The 26,788-nt window shown below is 41.1% G+C and overlaps 1 protein-coding gene across 1 annotated transcript; it reads right to left on the bottom strand.

Moving 5' to 3' along the window:
- On the bottom strand, positions 1-26,220 carry ISX (intestine specific homeobox). The gene is made up of 5 exons (XM_035551826.1): positions 26,052-26,220; positions 19,033-19,275; positions 5,358-5,509; positions 920-1,036; positions 1-246 (listed from the first exon to the last, which is right to left on the bottom strand). Exons 1-5 carry the CDS (start codon positions 26,218-26,220, stop codon positions 1-3), a joined length of 927 nt encoding a protein of 308 aa, XP_035407719.1.
- Positions 26,221-26,788: the final 568 nt, after the last annotated feature.

Below are 26,788 nucleotides of genomic sequence, written 5' to 3' on the forward strand. Positions count from 1 at the left end.
CTATGTGGAGCTGGCGCAGATACTGCTCTGTTCCAACTTGTGGGGCAGTGGCGTGCTGTAGGTGCCATAGGGGGGGAGGACGTTGAAAAGTAAATACGGTTTTGGGAATGGCAGCAGCTCTAGGTGGTGAGGGATGAAGGAGAGCATGCTGGGCAGCCAAGCAGTTGTCAGTTGCCCTTGCAGTGGTGAGTAGTATCCCACAGCAGGGACAGTAGCGGCAAGCTTTCTCGGCATCAAGCTAGGAGCCTTTCAAGAATAAAAACAAAGTCTCAGGTAAATCAATACTGACTTTTACTTAGATACAATTTGCAATCAACCTTGGCTGTTTCCCTGGTGCTCAGTAATTAAGAAGAAAAGTTTAGAAGAATAGACTCCCTAAAACCCAGTGATGTGCTGTCAGCCGGGGAGCAAGGCAAAATACTTTTTGTTCTAGCTATGGAAACACTCCTGTCGGGGAAACAGCCTGTGTGCCAGCCTAGATTAACTGCCCTGGAGTTAGCAAGGATATGGGGCAAGGGCAAAAAACACTGATGACCCTAAGTAGGCTGGACATTGTAAAAAGATCTTGACTGCCTAAAGAAACACATCTTTGTGGTTACAAATGCCATATTTTTTCCTGTTCATGACATTGCTGGTGGTTAAGATGTTTTGATCCAAAGCACAATTTACAAGCATATGATTTAGAAGTAAAATAGGGTAGGATGGCCCTCGTGGCATATTTACAAAATAGGTTTAGGAATAATACTTATTTTAAAAAATAAATTTTATTTGACCATATTTGTTGGGATTTAACTTGATCATATCACCATTTTGTCCTTTCCAGTCCTCCCTCTCTGGGATAGTCCCATGTGAAGAGGTAACCTGGTGAAGGATAGCTTTCTCCCCCTCACTGGTTTTATACATAGCTTCCAATACTTACTGTGATATCTGCCTTGGGAGCAGGAATGAAATCAACTTCTGTCAGATGCTGAAGGCCACCAAAGTTGCCATATTTTTCATGTTTCCTCCACTTGGCTCGCTGGTTCTGGAACCAGATCTAGATACAGGCAGAAATGAAAGGGCACAGAAATGAGCAGCAGATAAAGAAGGAACTGCTCACATTCAACTAATTTTCCTGCTCATTAAATGACCTCAGCAAAACCAGAGGCTGAACCTAAAGGAAAACATGGGGTTTGACACAACACCTTTTGCATTTTGCATAACACGTGGGATCTCTGCACGATCATGACAGCCACTTTTCTCTCACAGAATCACAGCTGTTATTGAGCATTTGGTTTTGTTTCACTCAAAACTTTTAATAAAGATTATATATCATTTGATGTTGTAGCAGAGCCCTGTTTCTGTAGTAGTGGTCTAGGTCCATCCCCCTCTTCAAGGAAAGACAGTAGGACAGTGTGCAACAGGTCTTCTAGGGATCTCCTTGGAAAGTAAATCCTTTCATGGTCAAAGCTTCACAGCAGTCAAGAGATATGGCATTATGATTTCCTTATGAGGTACAACTTATTGCATGGCAGGACTTTGTCAACCTGCTCTCAGATGAATAGACTGGGAAAAGACCCACCTAGATGTTTGCTGGACTGCAATAAGCGTGTCACCCATGGAGCTATAGTAACAGGGTTCTTCCTGTATTTAGCTTGTAACATTCTGAAATTCATGTAAGGATCCTAAGCAAAAGACCCATGGGGATGCCACCTTCTGAGTCACTCAGCACTCTATGTTATCTGCCATCTCTTTTGCTCTGGACAACAGACAACTAATTTTCTCGAGGGAGAGCTTCTTTATCTTTCAGCTGGTTTGACTTGTCTGGCTTCTGGCTGAGGCATGCAAGCATTTACCGTGCAGCCACAGTAGTACATCTTGTTGCATTGCTGTGAAAGTTGAATTCCCCTTCCATTGTAGACTAGCTGGCTTTGGAACTTGCTGTTTGAATGTAAACATTTATTTCTTGGCAAGAAATTTAGATGAACACAAGGTGTTAGGGATCAAAACCATATGCTGCTGGTTGTAAATATATATGCATTTTAAATCCAATAATGAACAGCTCAATTATTTCTGCATCTCTTGCCCAGCAAGTAATGGGAACGTCAGGAGACCTCTGCTATATTGCTGATAGAAGTATCCGAGGTTGCTGAAAGGACAGACCTTTTTTGCTGGGTTTGTGTGTGTTTGAGAACTGCTCAGTGTGTATGAACTATAACATTCCTTTTCTACCAGGTAGGAGTTATACAGTGAAACAAAACCATGAAATGAGTCCTCTTTATCATCGATTAAGTGATTGAAAATAGAGGGGGGTGCCAAAGCCAAAAATTCAACCTTTTAAGTGCTTCTTCCAGAGTCTGCATGTAGGTTAAAGTCCTCACTTCATAGATTTTTATTTATTTTTTTTTAATATAGGCATAGCTGTGTTTAGAGCCTAAACTGCCTTTTATCCCCAGCTGCTCCAAAAAACCCCCCTCCCCAGGATGATTTCTAAATGTGCACCCTGACTTCTCTTTACTGGGATTTAATCCTATTCCTCCCTGCTCCATCCACCACAGATAGCAACCTACTGATACCATTTTTTTTCCTGCATGTTAGTAACCTTAAATTTTCCAGTGTTCCTGAGCTGTGGCACTGAGACAGAGAACAACATTCCCATGGGTGCTCATGAAAGTCGCTCTGGTGCTAAAGCCAGGGTCAATTGCTTCCTTAATCTTGCCTGAGATTTCACAAAAGACTCATTTGCCCATCACAGCTGTAGCATTAGCCAGGACCAGAATGAGGGCGGGTTCTCAGCAAGTTGTATGAAGAAAGAGGGGCTAAAACAGAGCATAGAGGGAGGGTGGTGTTCCCCGTGTTGTAGGAATGGCTTCTGTCTGTTGCTCTGTGATTGTCCCTGTGTTGTTCTCTTGCAGACACATAACCAATGACCTAGGGCACGCTAAAGAACAAGCCTTTTCCTTATTTACCAGTCCTTTATCTTCTTACCATTTCATAACTCTATCATTAAAGATTTTACTGATTATGCAGTTCACATTGACCTCTGTGTCAGTAAATGGTTCCTATGAGAGGCCTCCTTTGAAACGTCCTCATTTGCAATTGAACACCTGCTTCTTGTGTACTAGAACATGACATCTTGATCTGTTCTGCTGTCTTAATCCAAGAAGGATGTAAGACCAAGGCAAGGTCCTTACAGTGACATCCCATCAGTGTTATTACCTCTATCAACCAAGTATATAATTAATCAAAAAAAGATGAAATTGACAACCAATGTTTTCCATAAGCCAGTGTTGATCAGAATTAAATATATTACCATTTCTTTAATTCTTCATGAGTAGGGACTCATATAAGCTTTATCATCATTTTGCCGAAATCAGTGTTTGGCTCACAGGTCAGTCATTATGTGGTTGTTCTCTTTACCCTTCTGAATACCGACACAACATTAGCTTTCTTCCAGGTCCCCAGAACTTCCACTGTGCTACAGGACTGATTGAATATCAAAACTGATGATCCAAAGTGCGTCTCAAGCAGCTTTTTAAGAACTACTAGAAGCAAGTCACTGAGATTCTGGATTTAAAAACGTCAGTCTGTAGCTGCTATTCAATATTGTCCTGATGGAAAGTGTCTCATCACCATCACGTGATACTGCCACCTTACCTGACATATTTCCAAGGACAGAGCAGAAATTATGACTGAGCATCTCTGCCATTTCTGCACTCTCCTTGACTGTTCCACTATTTCTGTAGAGTTACAGATCAATGAAATTGTTCACTTTTTTCTTCTTAATGTATTTTTATTGAGTTTCTGATGATCCTTTGTTTTTCTGACCACATTTGGCCTGTATACTTTAGCTTTGCTTATTCCTTCTTTTTATAACTTTCTGTTTCTAATGTTTACTCATCCAGCATTCTTCATTTTGAGTTGGATGTAGGCATGCACACATGCAAGGATATAATTCCATCTGTCCACTTAAATTGTTTTGTAGGAAACATAGCTTTGTTTCTTGATTGGGGGACGCAAGCTTTTCACATAGTTGTGAAATGTTTCACATGGTTACCCCAATAGCTGCTCACTTTTTTGTTGTTGCTGTTGTTAAATTCTCTCTCTGAAGTCATTTGACTTATAGCTGATTTTGGTTCTATGATTCTCTGATTTCAAAAATACCTAAGTTACTGCTATTTTTGAGTTATGTGACCAGTTTATCAGCCAATACAGAGGCAATTGCAGAACCTCCATGTCAAGTGTAACAGTCTGGATAGGGAATTTGCTATCTGAAATTCAGACACGATGGGTTTTTTCTTCCTTGCACATCTCAGGTTGATGTCTCCCATGATAATTCCGTTTCTTTCGTTTCCTTTCTTTCTTTCTTTTTTTTTTTTTTCCCTACAGATTATAAATTATTTTTTACCCAGAAGATGGTCCTGTTCTTTCATGTGGTTTGGCCCTCTGTCAGGAATACTGACTAGTAGCCCAGCTTGCGCTCCATGCTATCAGAAATGCATTTTGGGTGCACTGATATTGCTAATGAGCACATTACATTTATGCTGCTCCAATTCTCCCTGTCATCTAACTATGAAGCAGTATCACCACAGTTAGTCAATAGTCCCAGGCATGTCATAGTCAATAAACTGATCAGTGTTGAACTTTGATTGTTAGAGTGGGACATGTACATGGAAGTACACTGATGACTCCGGCATTATGGTGAGTACAGGAACTGTAAAAATCATCACAGCAGTGCCTGATAAACAACACCAAATTCCAATACACAGTGGTATGTATATTTCACTGTAGCAGTTTTCATATGCATTGAACACATGGGGTCAATTTTGAGCTCTGTTAGCAAGGCTACATTATAGCTGGGGGAAACAGGATTAGCTTCCATGCACTGAAATTACAGCCAGGGTATTTATAGTCCATGATATCAAATTACAGAACAGTAAGAAAACATTTTCATTTGGGCAGTTATTTTAACTTTTTTTGTGAACTTGTAGAAGAGGGATGTGGGTGAGAGTTTGCACTGAATTACAATGTCCTATAAAAGGTTGATAGATGATTAATAAATATTTTCATAAATGGCCATTCTGTTGCTACAGAGTCCAACAAGTTGCTTATAACCATCTGCAACTCCTATTTGCTGTGCATTTAAGATGCTTAGAGCACCTGTTAACCCTTTGATTAATCCCATTTGTTTAACCCCATTTGGTTAATCCCAACTGGGTGACAAATACTTTTTTCCCTGTTTGTAAAAGGCCTCCTCCGTAAGGTAAGAAAGAGATCACATATTTCATTAGCATTGTCATTCACACATAAACTATTATGAACATATCCTGAATAAGGAACTGGTGCAATGAGTTTAACCTTTTGGAGGCAGAACATACCTGAACCCTGGCTTCTGGGAGGTTAATCTTTGCTGCCAGTTGATTGCGAATATGGATATCCGGGTAGTGAGTCACTTGGAAAATCTTCTCCAGTTCCTGGAGCTGTTCAGCTGTGAATGTTGTCCGGATTCTCCGTTTCCCTTTCCTCTCAACTGTGCAAACAAGGAAAGGTGTATTGAATTTCATAGCAAATGACCACATGACCACAAGGAGATTCACAGATCCAGCAGTTCCTGCAAATTGCTGTGCAGCTGGGATGGCATCTCCAACTCCTTCTAGAGATGTACTTACAGTAGGTGTACTTAACAATAGGTGACTGTCTCTTGACCCAACAGTGAATGTGGACTTTAGCATTGAAGTAGAGTCAACAGTGTCTATTTGCAGTGCTAATTCCACTGATTCATTACATATGAGCTACTACAGAAACCTATGTATTTTAATCCCAAAACCTTATGTATTTTAGCCACACTAACCCTGCAATGGTTTTGTCATCAACATCCTTTAGTGTTGCACGAAACTTTGACCTTTGTTGCTCATCTGTCACATGCACACAACATCTGCTGCTCATTTATAATCTGTTATTAACTATTTGTGAACAAATCCTTAATGTAAAGGCAATGAATGAGTGGATACTTTGTTTTGTCTTCGTGCTGTTCTCATGACTGTAACAAATCACCATTTTTCTTTCAGCTTATAAATTTTCCATGCCTATCTTTTCCTGTCATACTGGTTTTGCTAAGCTTTCCCCAAGCTCTGAGGAATAACACCCTCAGAAGAGTGGTTTGAATATCCAAGGTCATCTGCAGCTATTTATTAAATAAAATAGAAATCTGTATTTTCCTTAGACTTAACATGAACTTTTCCACAGTCAGGAGGCTGTGAATCTTGTTGGGCAGTGGGGGAATAATGAGTAAATGGAGTAACTTTTGTCCATAGACAAACTGTGTCAGGTCTGCTTCTTCATCTTAGAACAAGATCCTTGTTGGTGTAAGCTCAGTTCTTTAGCATATTTGTATTTCTTGCAAATTTTTTTTTACTAGTATTTTTTTACTACTGCTGGGTTTACTACGGAGTCTGCAGCCTATTCGTTGTTTCCTTGTGCTCTCTTGCTCTGTTTGCATTAACTTGTTCATTCTTACCTTAAAAGTTGAATCTGAGTTATTTTGGATAGGTACTGACTCTTTATGAGATTGAGATGAGTGATATGGTGGCTTTTAGATCACTGTTAGCTTCAAGCAGAAAAGCACTGCTGGACCTCTTGAGAGTGAACCACCTTACAATCAACAAACCCAACTTCTCCTCACCCCAGGGCAGCAGTAACTACTTTCCTGGGTCACCTTGTCACCAGACATCTCCAGCTATTTCTTACCCAATAAGATTCTTTGACAACACCGCACCCATTCCACCCTACTGCCTCACCCAAGCCAGTTGCTCCACCCCTACACTACACCCAACCTGATCTTGAATGTTGGAGTGATTCATGGATGGAGAACAAGAGAGTTAGAAGAGTCAGCTTCAGAAGACATGTTGTACACAAGTTCAGATAAGATGAGAAATTACAAATATAAGTGAATTTGCTTGGTCTGAATTTGATCTTAGCCCTAGATTTTATTCCACTGGCACTCCATTGATTTTGATGAATTTACTCCTCCCAGATGCCAGCAAGATCAAAGAGTATCCAAAGTGGGTGAACATTGTGAAAAGAACTAAACCACTCCAGACTAACTGATCTCCACTCTCTTTCCATACCATTCCTTTAGCAGTATTTAGGGATAGTCAGCAACTTCACTGACGGGTAACGATTGCATCAAAAATACTACCTTACAAAGAAAAGTCACAATATTCTCCAGACTACATTGTTGTGGTGTGGGAAATCTCTAAACACATTTGTGCTTAAGAACTATAAGGCCTTAAAACCCACAGAACTGTGTATGGGGACCTTTTGGTGGTATGACTTCCTGAGAGGACTCTTTGACTGCTCTACTCCTTCAGCTGCTGCAGTGTGACCACACAGACTTTTCCATCAGCACCTATGCTAATTTGATAATGCCCTCCTACACTGAGGTATTTCATTCAGATCATGAACTATGTACATCACTTGGTACAAATTAGAATAAGGTCTGGGTTGATCTGAAATGATGCTGAAGGGTTGATGTCTTGCAGAGAGGAGGAGAAGGGAGTGGCAGAAATGAGCTGTAAGGTGACTGATCTGCAAAACATGGATTTCAGCCACATCTCAAGGCTGGAATCCCCTCTGATGCACAAATGGAAAATCTTCCAGATGACATTGGATGAACAGCACAAAATGTTATGCCCCAAGTTACATTTTTTGTTTGTTTGTTTGTTTGTTTTTCTACTGAGCTTGTAAAACTGCAGCCTGATAGGAGTGTAAAAATCCAAATCTCTCCTGAAGTATTTGGCACTGACACCATGTTGCTGAAGAAAACGAACATTTTGAATAGTTGCTTTTGGTCTTCCATGGTCTGATGACAGCTACGATACATACCACGTACCTAGATGCATACACTTCCTAATGGGAACAGTTACCCAGAGATGGTTAGCTTAATCCCTCAAAGAGACTTTACACCTCTTCCCCCTGTAGTATTAGCATAAAGTATTCCTTGTTGGGGCTAAAACTTTGAAAAAGGTAACTAAGCACCTTAACCGTTGGAAATTGGGCTCTGCCCCAACCAGAAAATGACATCTTTCATTCTGTAATGGAAACTTAATTTTGACCCTGGTGACACAGAAAATAAGGAATAAAAAATTCTGCTCATTGATTTGGTAGGAAGATGTCTAGGAGACAATATATGGGAACCAGTAAGTTAATATATTCTGTTGTGAATATTTCCTCTTTTTTAAACACTTCAGATATTTTGAAAAGGAGACCAGCCATGCAAGAGTAACTGAGAAGCGTCATTTATCATAAACACTGTCAATACTCTCATATCTCAGGAACAACCTAATAAAGCTCATGTCCAACAGAGTTAAATCCATATCATTAGACTTTTCACTGGCTTATCAAAGTACTACTCATTAGACTGCAGCCCTGGCTTCAGCCCCAAGGGAAAAATGTCATTTAAATTGAATCTTGCTGACACCACTGGGGCAAAGATTTGAAATGAGAAATATTTTTGTGCATATATACTGGAGATAGCAATGGGCACCCTCTCCTTGAAGCTCTGATTACAAAGTTGCATCAACTTGAACCTTCACAAAATACGTCTATAAGAAAAGGGGCATTTATTGCTGTATGGATTAAAAAGGGAAATATGGACTGTCATTACTAAGAATATGAATCCCAAGACACTATGTCCCCTGTGGATATGATAGCACTAACTTAGTTCATAGTGTCTCTTGTCTGGAAGATTTTCACCTCACACCTCTCTGTGGCAGTTGGCTTCCATATCCTCCTGGGAGATATTTTAGACAGGTAAGATTGAGTACCAAGGTGATATTTTGTCAAGTACATCATGTCCTGTCATACAGTAATGAATATCTCTGCTATATTTGTATCATTACAACATATGGTATTCATATTTCTCTTTCACAGGGCAATTCATATAGCATGTCCAGACAAGTGAATTCTGCCCTGACCTTGCTCATGGTCTCAGAAATTGGAGGCGTCCTGTGATGTCCCACATATCTCACCGAACACTGAGCTGAGCTCCTGCCTCTTGCCAGAGTGGGAGACTGCTCCCCAAAGCTGGAAGAAGCTGCACTCTACCCCCAACATTAACAGAGTAGAGGAATTAACCTAATCTCAACTGTGACCACCTCCTTGTTCTTATAGTCCCAACTGTACATAAATACCTGGGATGCTGGCAGGGTTCATGTCCTGCCAGGTTTTGTATGTCAAGGCAGTCTATGTAACTTCTAGCAACCAGAAAGCCTTCAGAAGAAAGAGAACAGACCACACGACCTCCCGGAAGATTTCTGAAGAAGCAAAAAAAGACCCATGTATTTTTTTAATGTTTTATATTAGTGAACTGAAATATAATTTCACAACTATGCAAAGAAAGAAAATGTCTACATTTCAAAATCTAGGATGTCACATCAAATAAAAAATAGTATTTTTTAGTATTCCATCAGAATACAGCAAATAATGATTTAGTCCAGTATAAACCCTTCTGTCTTATACATTGACCAGACTCTCTAGAATTAAGATGACTGAAGTGGACCGTGATAGGAATGAAACGAATGCCAAAGGCCAGATGGGTCAGACCCCATCACAGTGGGTACCATACAAACAGTAATCAGTATTTTTTGCCTGTAAATACAGAACATGACAACCATCATCTGTATAATATGGAATAAAACCTAAAGGCAAGACTTTTAGTGCCCAAATCAGAGAATACTACCTGAGCTAAAAAGGAATGGTTTACATTATCAGACCATACTAGCTGCAGGACTTCTCCATAGAAAGCATGTTCATACAAACTACAGACTGAGATGCTAATGTAGATATTTATACCTGGCTACAAGCTTAAGAATTTCTGGATGCTGGAAGGACACCTGGTGCAGAGTTTGTTGAATTAATCAGCCTACACTGACTCAAGAAAACATCTCTAACAATCAATGTAATACTATCTCTACAGGGATGGGGTATAGAACAAACTCAGTAGTAAAGATCATGAGTCTAGAAGGATCCGGAAAAACTACCCTACAAAGAATATATGAGAATGAGAAGACAAAGTCTATGCGTAGCTGGTGTAAGTGTGAGAAGAAACTTTGTGCAGATGGGACATCTTATGGTACCTGAAGGACCGACCTATTGCTTTTTGAAACATACAGTATTAAAAATTATGCTATAGATGGGATCGGGAATAGATCTGCCAGATCATCTGTCCCACCCAAAGGTGTCCAGGACTGGACAACACAGTTAAGAGAGAATAGGCTCATGAGTTTCTGGTGTCTCCTTTCAGCATCTTTTGTATGAAAATGACCCATATAGCTCGGTGACAGGCAAAAGAAACTTGCTGTCAGTGTGCTCTTACATCTTCCACATTTTTCCTTCTTGGAAAGGCATGGTGAGCTGTTTTGTAGATAAGACTGTTATGTAAGGGAAGAATCTACACAGTGCTCAGAAGTGCCACTTCTACTGAAACCAGATCTTTCAAAGTTGGAACTCATCAGATTAAACAAAATAAAATAACATGAGGTCAGGTACAGGGCCAGTAGAGACTGAAGGACAGGCTTTGATTTCAACTGGAAATGAAATTAAATTGCTAACAAAATAGACTCCTGTGACCTAATCAAGGCTTTTGCCCGTAGGAAATCTAGAAGAGTGCATTTTTTCTATAAGTAATCAGTCATTCTATTTTTGTTTCAAAAAAGAAAAAAAAATCCAACCCACAAAACACTATGAAAAATAGAAAGAATCTGGGACTGTATGTTAACATTTTGCCTTGCAAGATGAAACTTTCTCTGACTGTAGCTTTGATACTTTCCTTTGCCTTGGGACCTTAGCTTAGAGATCCCATAGCAAACAACAGCATTCAGAATTACAGTCTAATAAAGAATGTGGGTGGAAGATATAAGACTAGAAAGTGTTGGAAGTGTAACATAGGCTTTACAAACGTGGCTGTAGAGTCTCTGGGGAAATAAGACTGTCTGAGTTTCCTGAGCTATTTTCTATGTAAAAGCTGGGGATATTCAAGTGTGCTTTTATGCTCTGTGAAAGTCATTTGCAGGTTAGCTGACTGCTGAAACCAAGCCTGAAAATACCAGGCAGCTAGATATGTCAGCATTTGTAGATTCTTAGAGATACAGCTGTCTATACATTGCCTTATTGTTGACATTGGAAGGGCTAGATTCTTCACACTGATAAAGCATTATAACTTCTTTAAATTCAGAAACAGGCACATTTGTCCTTTGCAGATCTGGCTTTATTACTAGGTCAGACCTAGAGCAAGTTGAAACATTTGAACTTTGTTGAAATACTGATTCTTCTTAAAGGTGTGCAGTTAAAGAATGAGAACAATGAGTACAAATTACAGCAAATAAAATTCTGATTAGATAATAGGAAAAAAATATTTTCACCATGAAGGTAGTTTGACACTGGAACATAGTCCTGGAGAGATTGAGAAGTCTCCTGCCTTGGAGATATTCAGAACTTGACAGGACAAATCGTATGCAACCTGATCTAAGCTGGTCCTGCTTAGAGTTGGGGTTGGACAAGTTGGTCTCTAGAGGTTCCACCCAATGTACTATATTGTGTGATCTCTGATCTCCAAATATCCACGGGGACTAAAGTGTAGCAATGCTGCTCCCCCCCGCCCCCCCTTAAAAAAAAAGGAGGCAATTTAAAGTTGTAATACTACTCGTAGCTTAAGGAGTCTGATCTCTTGTTTATACCATGTTAGCTAAGCTTATTTTCACCACCCTCCATAACAGAGCTGCAAGATATTAGAGGCATAAGTGAATCAATACTGAAGACTAGTACTTGTACCTGCATTTGCTAAGTAAAAGCTGTGCATCTGCAGCAATGCTGTGCTTTGGCAAATTCATTCTGGCCTGTAGCAGGCAAATAGCCTACACCTTAGGCTGCTGTGCTTCAGCTGCCCTGTGTGCCTGAACCAGCTAAATATATGCTACTTTGTGAAGATCTCTGCAATGCTGCAATTGCACCTCCGATTTGCGCTTAGCCCATTAGCAAGCCAAGACTGTATGAAGCCTACTCGGTCTCAATACGAGGGGCATATGCTGGAGGGATAAGGAACCAAAACCCCAAGAGAAGGGCTGGAAGTCAGTGCTGACACATCTCTGCTTTGAAGTATGTAATCTAGGTAGGTGAAAACTTGTGGGATCAGTTTATCTTTCTGCAATCCTCTTTGTCATTTCTGGACAGACAGCCTCTCACAGCATCTGATAGCCAGATCCAAAGATTTTGCTGCTTCTTTGTCAAGAAGAGAGAAAGCACTTACATAAGCAAGCAGTGGCTTTAGCTTCATATGCTCAAAAATATATTTTTCTCTGTGTAACAAAGATGACTGTACCATTTGTTTCTCAGAGAGAAACTCAGGAGCCTTGACAATGATCCTCATTATATCTGGCTGGGTTGTGTTTTTTTCCTTTTAGCCTTTTTAAAAGAAGTAACTCACTCTCTTCTTTTTGATTCAACCAATTATAGATATTTGAGTCTCCCAGCTGGTTTCTTCCAGTGACTTTTCTGAGCATTGTTCTTCTCTGGTGACATTCTGCTTATGATGGTCAAGCCCATAGCAAAAACAATTGCAACTCTCTAAAAGAGCTATTACAGCATGCTGATGGCATCAGGACAAAATGTGCTTGTCTGTGTACAGAGATGTGCCCGTGGCAGTCCCTCTCCTAGTTAAAGAGGTGGCTCATGGCTTTCAAAAGAGCTTGTGCTGCATTATTTACGTGGGAGTATGGCAGCGTGGCTAATCTTTATTAAATTTTTTTTTTTTCCAGCCACTTTCAAGAGGAACTGGCATAGCCAGTGAGACTGATCTGAATTGTACATGTACAATGTGTTCCGCCTAGAGCCTCTTGCTAGTGAAACGTAGCATTTAGCATCCAGCTGCTGGCCACTGAGGCATAGCAGAAGTCAAGGCAGAGCAGCAGGACTCAAACTGTTAAAGGCTCAACTTCCTTCTCCTCAGTCCGCAACTCTTTGATGAAGAGCCGTGTTCACCCTGGCGTGGAGTACAGTGCCTAATCACCTGACAGCAAGGCTGAAACGCAGAGAGGTGCAGACTTAGGCAGTGTGGGTTGGAATGCTAAAAATGCCAGGCCAGAAACCCCTTTAAGCAAGCTGTACGGTGGTGGCTGCGGGAATTTCTTAGCCTGCTTTTCAGAGGAGCTGGCAGGGAGCAGAAGGCACACATGAAACAATTCACATGGGCAGTTTGTTGCAGAGGATGGTGCTCATCATCAGCCTGAGCCCCTGGTGAATATAACCCTTCTCAATCACCAGCAAAGAGCTGATGGTGTTTACAAATGATGCTGTCCTGTTGTGCATAAGTCTGGCACAGCCAGTGGTCTGTGAAAAGTCTGGAGCGAGCACACAGACTGTGGCTTGAGGGACCTCAACTGACCGGGGTGCCTGGTATTTTCCACCACCTGGTATCAGTTCTGTTCCCAGGCTAAATGACCTCCATGTTCATGAACTCCTTCAGGTCAAAGTGAATTTGGGGCAGGTATATATGTACTTTTCCCCACTCACCTACATCTTAGGTTTAAAACATACTTTCTGAGATTGCTCTGCCATTGCCAAAATTCACCTTAAAGATGCTCACAATCAGTGAACAATGAGAAAGCAGTGACCTGACTAATCCAATAATGGTTTTCATTGTGAAATACAGAAATACAGGTTCCCCATTGCTCTCCCCACACTCTCTGGTCAACCACCTTTGTCAGAAAGCTGAGCTTATTACAGGTTGCACAGACAGGTGTTTTTTTTTCATTTTTTTTTCTTTTTTTCTTTTTTATTTTCGTTGCTTTATTCCAGCTCTTTGTGATTACCTGCAAACCTCTAAACATGAATCAGGCATGCTTATTTACATCCCAGCCTCAGAGTCTGCTCTCCCTCCAATAAAACATAATTCCATCATTATTTTAGTACATAGTCTCTGATGTTTCTAATTTCAGCATAAAGCATTTGCTAATACAGTAAGTAAAAGGCTTGCCATCAATTTTAATGAACAGTAATTAAAAGCACTGGATCTCGGGGATGTAATGAGAAGTTCTCAGACAATTCCAGAGAAGTCAATAAGTACTTGCAAGACCTTTGAAGTAAACTTATCAAGATGTGCCACCAACTTTACAAGTGGTCACATTACATAGATTTGACTAGCAGGAACAAATTAACCTCTGGCTCCTGTGTAATATACCCTTTGGATCTAAAATTCCCGGGAAAGAAGGAGCTCTTGAAGAAAAGCATTGCATGCTAACATTCGCTTTAACCAACCAAACAAACAAAACACAAAACAAAACAAAAACAAACAAACAAACAAAAAAGCACAAATAGAATTTATGATAGTCCTCAACTGCCAACAACTTTTCTTGCTTCAGTGCTTACTTGTATCAGTCAGACTACTGTGTGAACGTAGTCTGAAGGGCAAGAGTAAAGGATTCAGGTTTAATGCCTTTCATTTAATATCCACGGTGTGATTAAAAACAGTTAGTCTTCAAAGAGGGAGAAAAACAAAGAACTAGCCTTCAACAATGCTTCAGGTAAACCCACTAAATCAAGGTCAATGGTTCGCTGCATTTCTCAGTGCGTATAGGAATACTGTACTTCAGAGACACAGGACTGCAGGGACTATTCACATTAACAAACAGAAGACTGGTAAGACAGCCGGTGGCAGCAGAATTATGTATATAGGAATTTATTTTTTTCCCCCTGCTTTTCCTTTTCATTTAGAATTGCTTCTTTTTGTTGTTCAGGACAATGGGATGCTTTTGCCCTTTTTCTCAGTCCCATTGGTGTATTCTGGGCAGCCGATATTTATCTGGAATTGTGATTATACAGTGCTTCATTGTCTCTTGGGTGTTTTATAAATGCATTAAGTCAGCATATTGGGGAAAAGACTGTTCTGCAAGTGATAAATCATGCCATTTCACAGGGTACATGGATTTGACCATATCATCTGCAAATGAACAGAACAAATGAATTTATGGCTTCAGAGAAAACATAAACACTAAGCTAAAGATGCCTGCAATTGGCATCAATGCAGAAGAGACATGACTTATACTGGAAGTTCTCCAGGACTGGGCTCATCTCCATATTTTCCATTGTCTTTATGATAATTGACAGCAGAATTTGTCAATATGCTTTGGGATCAAAGATACTGTCATAATAATAAAACTATAAAAGTAGTTAAAAGACCCCAGTCAGCAATGAGCAGAGGATTTCTGCTATAGAAATATTTGACTGACGTTGACTCACTATGGCACACTCCTCTACAGTGAATAATGAAGATATGAGTTGCAGGAAATAACATTGTGCAGTTGTTCCCAGGCCCTGAAACCCCCAGTTCCCACTGAAATTAGGAGCAAGCCCCGTTTGTGGAAGCCTGATCTACCTTGTACTTGAATTATTGCCCAGAGAAGAAGTCCCAGAAGACTGGGCATCTGCCAGGATATTAAGCTGATGATGCTATCTGGTTTCTCCAAGGTACTGACTGCTCCCTGGCTGGAGCAAAGGACTGGAACCATTACCCATGCTTAACAGCCTAATAATAAAATGAAATAATTGCATTGATGGGCACACTCATCCACTGCCTTTGGAAGTAAAAAGTTAGAGCAGACACACACACAGATATGTATACAGCCAGACCCAGCACATGTAAAAGAATTGCCCATGACGATCTGAACTAGTATCATGGCAATCTCCATCAGGAGCTGCCACAGATCTGGCCAGCATGGAGCATGTCCTCCTCTCATGCTTTGCTGCTCGGCCATGGTGAACTGGTCAAGTCGCAAGAGTTTCACACAGAGCAGAGAGAAGGAACTAAAAGGAAAGTAGGGGCTCAGTATTTAACTCGGGCATTTACGTGGACATGTTGCTGTGATGCTGACCGATGGCCACAAGAGTTTGCCCTGTTTGTAAGTCACAGGTGAAAGCGTTCACATGAGGAATGAAGGCTTCCAAATTCAAATGGGAGCTTTGCAGAATTAAATGGCACCGCAAGCATATCTCTAGCATAAAAGGGCTTTTCTCTTTTTTATTTTTGCTTACAATGCAGCCTCTAAGTTCAAAGTGCAAGAGGCATTGCTTCCTGTAAATAGGTTGTGATAAGGGCATAAATCTATTTAGTTTAAATGACCCTGCATTTCTATACCACTTAGTCGCATAAGCCATCTTCTGGGAAAAACAAGTTTTTAGGAACACTGCAATGTTATAGGCTTGCCTGGAAGCATGCTCCAAATCCATGCTCAGGGTTCACGGTTGGGGTGCTCTTGCTGTCTTGAACCTCTTGCCCATGAAGGGCGTATAGTCATGACCTCCTCCTCGTCTTTCTCCTCCTATCCAAAAAGCACCAAACACCAGCTTTCCTCCCTCCAAAGTGATATTATTTCTTCTGGTTTTCTTCACTTGGTTTCTTTTGCTCCCTGAAAACTGTACACGTGTATGCTTACCCAGAGCCTAGTGCCCTCTGTCTCAATTCGTGTATGTGCTTTATCCAGATAGAAGGGTGAGAGACTGATGTCTCCCATGTCAGAATTTTCTCCCATTGCTGAGACTGGTGCCGTTCCCCTGGGCACTTGTAAGCATACTCAGTGTGAACACAAGGGAGACCTTGAGGACACCTCTGTGGCATATGCTGTGGGTATTTGGCACCACCAAGATGCCTTCTTAGAGGACATGTAACCATCCCATAGCTACTATGCCAAAAGTATGCCTGAGGCACAGAGTTGCTAGGCATGGTAAGAGAAGTTCATTTGCTATTAGCTCAAGCTGTAAAGATTATAGACTGCTGCAGGGGATGGTGCCATCCCATCTCTCCTGGAGGCATTGCTGCTGACTATATCTGGAAAAGGTGACTCCAGCCTCAGCCAGAGGCACGAGAAAAAGAGCCACCTGCTCTTCTCCTCTAACACGAAGTGGAGGACTGCGGCTGGAGCTTATGATGCTGCAAAGTATTTTAAACCCAGGGCTTCAGCTCTCTGCTAAGAATGACACAGTGTGTGCACAGAATCTGAAACATCATTGTTTGTGCACTGTGGGGAAAATGCCAATCCAGTGTTTTCAGATCCTCCCTCTCCTTCAGCAAGTTTCTATCAAAGGCTCAGCAACTGTGGGAACCAGGAGCCTAGAAAACGGCAGATCATTAAACCTCTGCTTGGTTTCAAAACCCCACTGCCTCCAGAGAAGAGAGGGATTTTGTTTAAAATGCCTTTAAAATACAAGTTGTCATTGAAAGGGCCTGTTCAGCTCGGCTCAGTTTTATGCAGGTAATTACGTGCTTTCCCCCTGTTTTGCTGATGAGGCTGGTACCAACCACTGCGCCGGTCACTGAAGCTAAGTGCTGAGTCAGGACACCTGCCTTCCTCCTCTGACACCCTGGAAAGTGGCCTCCCCATGGCTGGGAACTCCCTCCCTCATGAAATGCACTTCTTTTTAACACTCTCAGGCAGTTCTGTGTGGCGGAGACATGCTGCCCTGGCTCTACCTTGAGGAAGCAACACATGATTTTGCCCTGTTGCCATCAGCTTCCTGCAGCTTACAGGCCAGAAGTAGGCTAAAATATCTCGTTGTTTTATGACACTTCTCTCTGCATCAAGACAGACTTTGTCTTGTGGAGGAGGAGGTGACAGCAGCTTGTCACAAGACTCACGTATACCAAAGCAGCAGCTGCAGGAGCAAGGCTTTTCTTTCAGATGTATTTCACACAAAGACGTTTCCTCTGCCAACTTGCAGAGTATGGGCTGAGGAAGATGTGTGGATGTCAGTGAAGCCACCTGTGTTTGCAGTCACACGAACCCACTAGGAGCCTTCAACGGCCTTTATTGAAATCGCACTGTGCTGTTTTATCCTTCTTTTCTTTTCTTTTCTTTTCTTTTCTTTTCTTTTCTTTTCTTTTCTTTTCTTTTCTTTTCTTTTCTTTTCTTTTCTTTTCTTTTCTTTTCCTTTTCTTTTCCTTTCTTTTCCTTTCTTTTCCTTTCTTTTCTTTTCTTTTCTTTTTTCTTTTCCTTTCTTTTCTTTTCCTTTCTTTTCTTTTCCTTTTTCTCTTTTCTTTTCTTTTCTTTTCTTTTCTTTTCTTTTCTTTTCTTTTCTTTTCTTTTCTTTTCTTTTCTTTTCTTTTCCTTTCCTTTCCTTTCCTTTCTTTTCTCTTTTCTTTTCTTTTCTTTTCTTTTCTTTTCTTTTCTTTTCTTTTCTTTTCTTTTCCTCTCCTCTCCTCTCCTCTCCTCTCCTCTCCTCTCCTCTCCTCTCCTCTCCTCTCCTCTCCTCTCCTCTCCTCTCCTCTCCTCTCCTCTCCTCTCCTCTCCTCTCCTCTCCTTTCCTCTCCTTTCCTTTCCTTTCCTTTCCTTTCTCTTTTCCTTTCTTTTCTTTTCTTTTCTTTTCTTTTCTTTTCTTTTCTTTTCTTTTCTTTTCTTTTCTTTTCTTTTCTTTTCTTTTCTTTTCAGAAAGGAGTGAATCATAATGAACCATGCAGCAAAGATATTACTATTGCTACCAAGCACCTGTTTTCTGAAGTGTAGTATTACTGTCCATATTAACCTCTCCAGAAACTCAAAGATCTTAAAGCGGCACTTGTCACATCCTACATGCCAGAGCTATTGCATATCAACAGTTTGCCTGTGTGCATGGTGATGACCTCTTCACCACCCGTGCAGTGGGTCCAAGGTGTATACAACGCGTTAAGCTGATGTGGCATGTTCAGCAGCCTTGCTCCCCACGTTGTGCAATGCCCATTTCCTGCTAGCTCCGTAGATTGCCACCTAAAGTAGGAGGGCAATAAACACCCAAAGCAGTCCCTGTCATTAAAACTGGTAGGATTTACAAGCCTGAGCTAGAGCTTAGCTCAGAGGGTGGGTCTCCATGTTTTCAATGACGAGACTGAAGAATCATCCCCCTGACTCAAGCAAGAGCTTAACAAGAAATACTTGTGATGTCTGCTGTTATGTATTGCCACGTAGTGCCATGTAAGGTAACAGCTGTGGTTTGGGGTATTCTGGGAGAAAGTCTGAATCTAGAGGCACTCACCATGAAGCGGATGGTCCACTGGGAAATCACATAGCTGATCTTCCTCTTCATCGTGTTTTCTTTTGCCTTCTGGGTGTTCACGACCTGTTTCCTCACTCAAGAGGGAAGCTGGGCTGTCAGTAGGTCTCCTGCAGTGGGCTCCCTGCACTTTCTTTGCTCTGGTCATGGGTGTAGTACACATGGCAGGGAGAAGCATTTTATCCGAAGGTAAGTCATTCTCCAATTGACTCCTGCTGCTGGAATCTGTGAAGGACACAGCACACGAAAGCTTTGATAAAGCTACTGTCATTAGGTGCACCTTCCAGTATGTGTGAAAAGAAAAGAAAAGAAACATGAGTGTGGTCTAGATATTTTACCATTCAAACCTGATCATAGTTAAAATGGCCTTTATCTTCCTGTGTTGTGCATCATTGCCAGGATGACCCCTATGTTGCAGGAGCATTATCCTAGTAAACTTGCCCCCCAAAATCTAAACTGCTCACTGCTTCATTCCACCTGAAAAGTTTGGATGACCCTTGTGGGAAATTTTCAGAATGGGAGCGTAGAACTAAGCAGACAAAACCAAGAAACAAGATAATTGGGTCTGTGCTGCTTTAATGGGCAAGCCTAGAATTTGGTCTAGTTTTTCCCCTTGGATTTCTTTGCTTGGAAAGGCAGAGTAAGAGGCAACACATAAGCACAATAGACTTTTGCCATGGTCAGCACCAGAGTGAAGCTAATGTTACAGCACAGATTTGTCTGTTATTAAAGCCAAAGAACATCAAGCTATTAATGGACTTCACTCCTGAGCAGTCACCCACATCTAGGCTCTGGGGTTTGCAGCACCTAGGGCTATTCCCCTCTTCCTTCTCTCCTCTTATATCCAAATAACAGCTGTGACACTCAACATATTGTACTGGTAGAAAATCCATTTTTAATACCTATTTTACTTCTGGTGCAGGATATAGCATTGGCAAAGCATCTAACTTTTTAGGCTTGTCAAAGTTTTATTTTCTGAACAAATAATAAGTCCTATTTCTAGCCAGCCTTGGAGCAATGATAATTATAACATCTGGAGACAAAGTGCCCAATTCTGCCCTCAGTAAAAGCCCACATAATAGGAATTGTACAGAGGGATTACACTGACATGAAGAAAATACAGTTACAGGAGCCCTGGAAATCAGCCAAAAGTTCATGTCAATGAGGAGTGATTATTTAAATGTTATCTTTTCAATTTATCACAAATCTTTGGGGAAACTTCTAAACACAACTGCCTGCATCCAGCCATGCTGACTTTAAGAACATGGTATGAGCTCCACCTCTGTGTTTGAAGCATATTGTGCAAAATGGAACTCATTTAATACAGTTAGGATCAATTCATTTTGAGTTTTCTGGTGAGAAAAAAAGGTAGGGTTTCAAGCAACATTCATGGGATAAAGGAGAAGGTAGACCTGGAACTGGTCACTAACTTGGGCCTGGGGTTAAATGATTTGCTCAAGAGCTTGGAGGATGTCAGTGTAGTGTAGGTTCTTAGCCCAGGATTTCTATCTCAATCTCCCATCCTTAAATTAAGGACTAGCTGTACTCCCTTTCTAGATGGGATGCTGTGAAGACGAATGTGGACAGAAATGACAGTGCTTATATCCTACAGTAATGAAGAAGACAAGAGTACCTGCGCAAGGTGTTTTTAGGGGTAGTCACTAAACCTTCTTCAGAATGACACTGGCATTTTCTAAGTTATAGATTTTTTTTTCAAGTCTTCATCCTTCATATACAACTTTTCCCCCTCAAAGTATTTCCCTGAGATACTTGCATACCCCAGTGATGAACAGGACTTACATATGAACATGGATAACATTATTACAGGCTGAAGAAAAGAAAACAGGGAGGGAATCCACTGTCCCATGGGAATCCCAGTGGAAATCTGTCCTAGACAGATGGGAAAATACCAATGTTTGCATGAACTGATAGAAAGGAGTGGGAGAATCTGTTGTTTGAGATCAAGGAAGTAAATTATAGTGATATAAACCTTATAGAGAGGTTGGAGAAATCAACAAAGTTTTCTGGAGAAGATTGAAGGTAGATGATACTGAGTTTAAAGCACAGACCTGAGATTTAAGAGCCCCAAGGTCTAGTCCTGCCCCTATTGCAATCTTCTCTGGTACTGGCTCTCCTCAACAAACAAGGCTCCTGTCTGCAGTGGCAGCTCTCTAGGCTAGCCAGTATTTTTCAGTGCATGTTCATATGGCTCCAGCAGAGACCTCTGAAATATATCTATTAATTGGCATGGGGTAAGATTGCCTCCAGGGAATGCAGTTTTCTTCATTCCTTTTTGTTGTGGGGATGGTGATGACATTTCAGCCTGGCTCAACATGAGATATTTGTTACTGTGCATACTGTTACTATGCACAGAAATTACTTTGACTTGTGGCCCAAAATGGTCTTTTTATTTTGACTTTCAGCTGTATAGGAAAGGATGGGAAATGTCAGGCAAGATTGCAAGATTTCTTTTTGGAAACAGGAAGTTATTTCAGATGCTCTAAGCTCCACTTAAACCTCTTTGTGTAATCACTGGAGAGAGACAGACCTGTTGCAGACCTCAAACATATGATTTTAAGGCCTTACTAAGGCTCCGAGCAAGGAAGAGTCTGTCACTGAGACGTGCAAGCAGCTTTTTATTGTGCTGTTTTTCTCTTGCTCCTCTACTTTTTTATTTTATTTATTTATTTATTTATTTTTAGGTGGTCTGTTTCTCCTTGTTATAGATGGGGTGAATTGTTGATATTAGCCAGGTGGTATCTATTCAGTTATATTCCTTCATTTGTTTCCTCTTTTGCAACAAACGGGGGTGGAGTGTTGCTACTGGTGAAGTAAACAATTATCATATTGACACTTGTGTGTGAAGCCACAGTTAAATTCAGATTAATTTGCATATCCTTAACACAACAGGGCATAATGCAGACATAATAACATAATTACTGTATCTGTTACTGCTTTTACTATTAATTTCCCAGGTGCAACATCCTCATCCCAAGCTCTCCTTGCCTTGACAAAGGACCTCCTGTTGGTGGAACCTCACTGACAGAAACTGGAGGAGTAATGAACAATTATTTCAGATGTACTTTCAAGCACATCGAAATCAGGTTCCAAAGGATTTCAGAAGAAGGACCAATTCACTTAAAAGATGAGTGACTCATTTAGTGTACTGGCCCTTTTTCTAAAACAGGCTGCTAGTCTTCTCTGTTTATAATGAAGGAGTTGGCACCAAGAAGGAGACCAACGCTTGTTGGGCATGCTTATTTGTGTCCCTTTCAAAGGCCATAGTTACTCTTTCTAGGCATTGTGACAAAAATAAGAGGGGAGAAACGTAGGCTGAATACTAAAATGTCTTCTTTTTCCCTGTTCCTTTTTTAACTTGGTAGGAGTCTCTCAAAAATTCAAAACTTTCAGCAGACTTCAGATCAACAGCTGCAGTTCCAGGTCATCTTGTAAGTCGCCTCACAAATGCTTAATATTACAACTGGGTTTGTAGGAAGACTACACTCCTTATTCCAAACCCCATTGGAGATACCCTTAAAAAAACCTTAGGAATCAGGTACAGAGATCTTCTTATATGTGATTGACTCCTATCACACCTTTCTATGAGTGGCTAGCACTGTACATCACATTCTTTTTGTCAAAGAATTGCATAATAATTTAGGTTGGAAGCAAATTATGAAGGTCATCTGATCCAGCGCCCTTGGGTTGCCTTGGAAAAAGACTCCAGGGTAAGCTCTGTGTCCTCATTTCTGACATTCTGAATCTCCTGGTTCCACCCATCTTCCTAACACTCAGTGGCTAGATTTAGACTTTAGGACAAGTGTGGTCTTGGTCCCTAGGCTGCCTAGATCAGCAGACCATCCGGATGATCGTTTCTGGCCTGGGTATCTACTTCATGGAGCCATGGATACATGTATGGCTCAGTTCTTGCTCTCATGGATCACAACATGGCTCAGATACATAACATATAGGAGGTGGAAAATATTCTTAAAATCCATAGTAAGATATGGCTTGGCCCTGGCCCTCAGTACTTCCTTCTTTGCTGCTGCTGAGCTGTTCTGGGAAAGCAGCTGGATTTGTATCCCATCCTGGAATTTCCAAAAAGTTCCCTAGCTCATTTCAGTTCCCTGACCTTGGCAAGCACTGAGTCAAATTAGATATAGCTAACTATTTACACAATTTGTTTAATGTCAGTGTTATACGGCATAAAGTTGAATGACTTTGATGAAATACAGCAATTATCCCAAGATGTACTGCATAGGGTATTGCAGTTTTGAAATAAACCTTATCTGCAAAAACTGGCAATTCTGATGGGAAAGTAAAGAGTAATTAGCTTGGGTAAATCTTTGGAGCTAGTTAGAAACCAACAGTAAAAAAGCTTAATTTTCTTTTTCTTTCCTGTTTTTTTTTTTTTTTTAATTTTTATTTTAAATCATTGATCAGTTGCAAAAGCAATGTGAAACAACTTTTTGAAATATCTATGTGGCTTTCCTATGTTTTCCCAGCTCTAGTGACAGCTAAGTGAATCTCCATGCGTATATGTTATTTTCATTAGTTAACATTTCACATTGCCTTAAGTAAATTAATCCTGCCTTGCTTGCTAGCAGGGGAGAGAAGGGTCACTATTCTCTTGTTACAGCTACTGTCTCTCTCTGGCTGGATGATGAAGTCAAAGACAAAGCCTGGTTGTTCTGCCTGCATTGTTTTCAAGGTGGAAAACTGACTGTATTCTCAGGTGGAGCGGTTTGGGGTGAGACTGTCCTGGCAGTACAGCAATGCAGTCCCAGGAACCCACCATGTCCTGCATACAGTTTTGTCAGACCTTGTGTTTCGAGTGGCACATTTAGCTGACACGCACATTGAAACAGAGCTGGTTATCTTCAACATACTGATCACGAAACAGAATTATTATAAAAAACCCTGTTTCTGCCATGCTTTTCTGTTCCCAGAGAAGAGTCTCGTGTTGTTAATATACATTTTTATGGTCCATGCTATGAAGAACACTGACTCTCTTTCCCATGGCGTTACATGTCTCACTTTGGATCCAGTGGCACGAAGTGATGGCCATGGGCCCTATGGAAAGGAATTTCAGTTCACTAAACCCCACTCCCACAGAGCTCATGCCACCATTCCCCCCACTAGGCAACCTGGCACCTGGGCTCCATGAGCACATGAGATCCGTTACGCTTGCACCAGCATCAGCTATGCCCCTGTCCGCTCTTACAAATTACTAAGTTCTATGTTTCAGGACTGTATTTAAAACATAGCCTAGATCTGCTGCCGTTAAGGTCTGATCTGCACTGGCAGATTTAGCAGACATTTAGGGGCTGCACCCCTCCAGCAGTACCAGTCATGAAACAGCTAAGCAACAACACTAGCTGTGGTTTTCAGCAAACTTGTCTGTCTTTGAACTTATCCTTTCTTTGAACTGATGACCTTGAGAGGTCCCATTCAACCTGAACTATTCTGTGGTTCTGAGAAAATATAGTAGAACTCTATCCCTTTCCCTCATGTGCAGGTTTCCGTGGAAAGCTGCAGGTACTAGTTCAAAGTTGGCTGTTATATTCAGTCCCAGTGCCTGGGGCTCCCAGGCTGTGAGATGTGTTGTGGGTATGCTCTGCCCCATGGTCAGGAAACAACTGCTGTACAGAGTGAGGTCACCCTGTGTTCTGGGGGAACAAGAAAGTGCAAATCTTGTGCAAAGGATGATTGAAGCAGCAGTAGTGGGACTGACCTCTAGAGCAACTACTGTAACCAACCAAGAGCTCAATTTTTTTGTAGTTTCCTTCCTTATTTAGGTCTTGTTTGCTTTCCAGTCTAGATCAGGATCCTGTTTGGAGCTGAAACAATGAGAATAAGCAGTGGCTACTTCAACCATCAGGTCTTTAGAAAAAGACTCCCTCCCTCACTACTGGTTCATCCATTTTTTGGGGAAATGGAGTGATGATCCATGAAGGATCTCTATGTATTGCAAAGTGTAGCAATAAGTTTTGTCTAGTGAGTGAAAGTCTTCCATCAAAACTCTTGGTCATTTTTCAGCAATTGAATGTGTCTGGTTATATAAAACATCTCTGTTTCATGGAAGATACAGATTAAAAAAGAAAAATAAATACTAAATCCAGAATATGTTTGTTGTTGATCTTTGTTAAGGAAAAAAATAGTTTCAGAAGGGGTAAAAGTTCAATTACGGTTGAAGTAACTAAACTGAGGAAACTGAAGTCAGAAAGGTTAATGCACTTGCTGGTTTGCTATAGTCAAAGTTATGTTAGTTCTCTACAAGTAGGCTTTATTTAGTACACGAAAGAACCTAGTGTCCCTGATGATAAGCAGAAATGATTAAACACAGATGCTTTCTCATGTCTTGTTCCGGTGACTGAGTTCTAAAACTCCTCAGCTACAGACCCTTACAGACCATTTCTCTTGCTTGAGGATGAGTGGTCAGATTTATCAGAAAATGATACAGATTTGGCCCTAATTCCAGACCACAGACAGTTTCACCTGATATAAGTGAAACTCCAACAGCTTCACTTAGTTGCAGCAGTTTTAGGTCAGCTTCCTGTGTTTGAATGCCCATCTTTCCTTGTGACAGGTGTTTTTTTTTTTTTTTTTCTCCTTTAATAACAGAACCATTGTTTTGTAATGGGAAGTATAAAGGATGTTGCATTTGTTTACAATAAGAACGCCTCGATGTTACTGAAGAGAGCTACCTGCAATGACTGCTGAGGTTGCATATGCACCTCTCCAATAACAGTAGGGCTTCGTATTGTACAAAATCCCAACAAAGGCTGGCAGAAGAGTAAAATCTACCATGAGGTTAAAAGGAAATTAATTTTTAAAGATGATTTCTGAGTATATAATGAATGATTTGTGCTTGACTACAGAAATCCAAAATTCCTGCTAAATTTAAGAATAAAAATTCTACCCAATCAAAATTTAGCTTTAGAGATTTAAAAAGAAAAAAAAAAAAAAGGAGAACATTTTTCATTATGTGATGTACTTACCAAAGGCCAGTGGTGATCCTGCTTTTAGGGCTAAAGATGTCTCAGCATAGTTACTTCTGGTCCTGATTTCACTGCTTGAGGTGGTGCTGGCAGAAGGTTTCTTTAAGATCTCCTCAATGGAAAAGGACAGGCTGGGCTTCCCCTGGCTGACACATTCACGGGGGTCCATTATCTTCCTGGCAAAGCAGCCACAGGGCTGAAAGTCCTCTCCTGCTCTCCGTGCTCTCGGTGCACCCCAGGAAACATGCAGCTGGGAAGGTGCGCTCCTCTCCCCACTAGTGCCCAGCTGACCTGTAGGAGTGTCGGGAGGAGAAACAGAGGCAACCCAAAAGTGAGCACACTTGCCTGCTCCTCTCTTCTGGCCAGCTTGAGACCAAAAACTGTACTGCTGTATCTGGGGAAGGCAGCATCAGAAGGGGGGGGGGGGTGAAAAGTCTTACCAACCCCACCCACTCCTGAACAACCCCTGGTCGGCGCAAATTTACAGAGCTCTGAGCAATCACATTGCCATCCCAGGAGGAGGTATGCTCCTCACAGACACAGGTAAAAAATGCCCCAGGAAGAGTTGCTTCACGTTGGTAGATCCTGCTCAAGTGGCAGTTATCCTCCTTTACTGGTTTCAGGCTGAAATCTTTGACAAACTGTTTGCTTATGTACTATTACAGAGTTAAAAAAACAGTCGGCAGGACAAATACTTCTCCCTCGTGCCATTTACTAGCAAGGGAGACACCTTGTAA

Source organism: Cygnus atratus, chromosome 1 (assembly GCF_013377495.2).
Source record: "Cygnus atratus isolate AKBS03 ecotype Queensland, Australia chromosome 1, CAtr_DNAZoo_HiC_assembly, whole genome shotgun sequence".
In the NCBI taxonomy this organism is placed as follows: Eukaryota; Metazoa; Chordata; class Aves; order Anseriformes; family Anatidae; genus Cygnus; species Cygnus atratus.

Excerpts from the sequence above, each read along its gene's own strand:
- ISX (XM_035551826.1), bottom strand. The coding sequence starts at position 26,220 with ATGGACCCCCGTGAATGTGTCAGCCAGGGGAAGCCCAGCCTGTCCTTT. Across the intron at positions 5,510-19,032 it reads AGTGGACCATCCGCTTCATG|TTGAGAGGAAAGGGAAACGG; the intron begins GTGAGTGCCTCT and ends TTGTTTGCACAG. Across the intron at positions 247-919 it reads CTCCCAAGGCAGATATCACA|GCTCCTAGCTTGATGCCGAG; the intron begins GTAAGTATTGGA and ends TATTCTTGAAAG.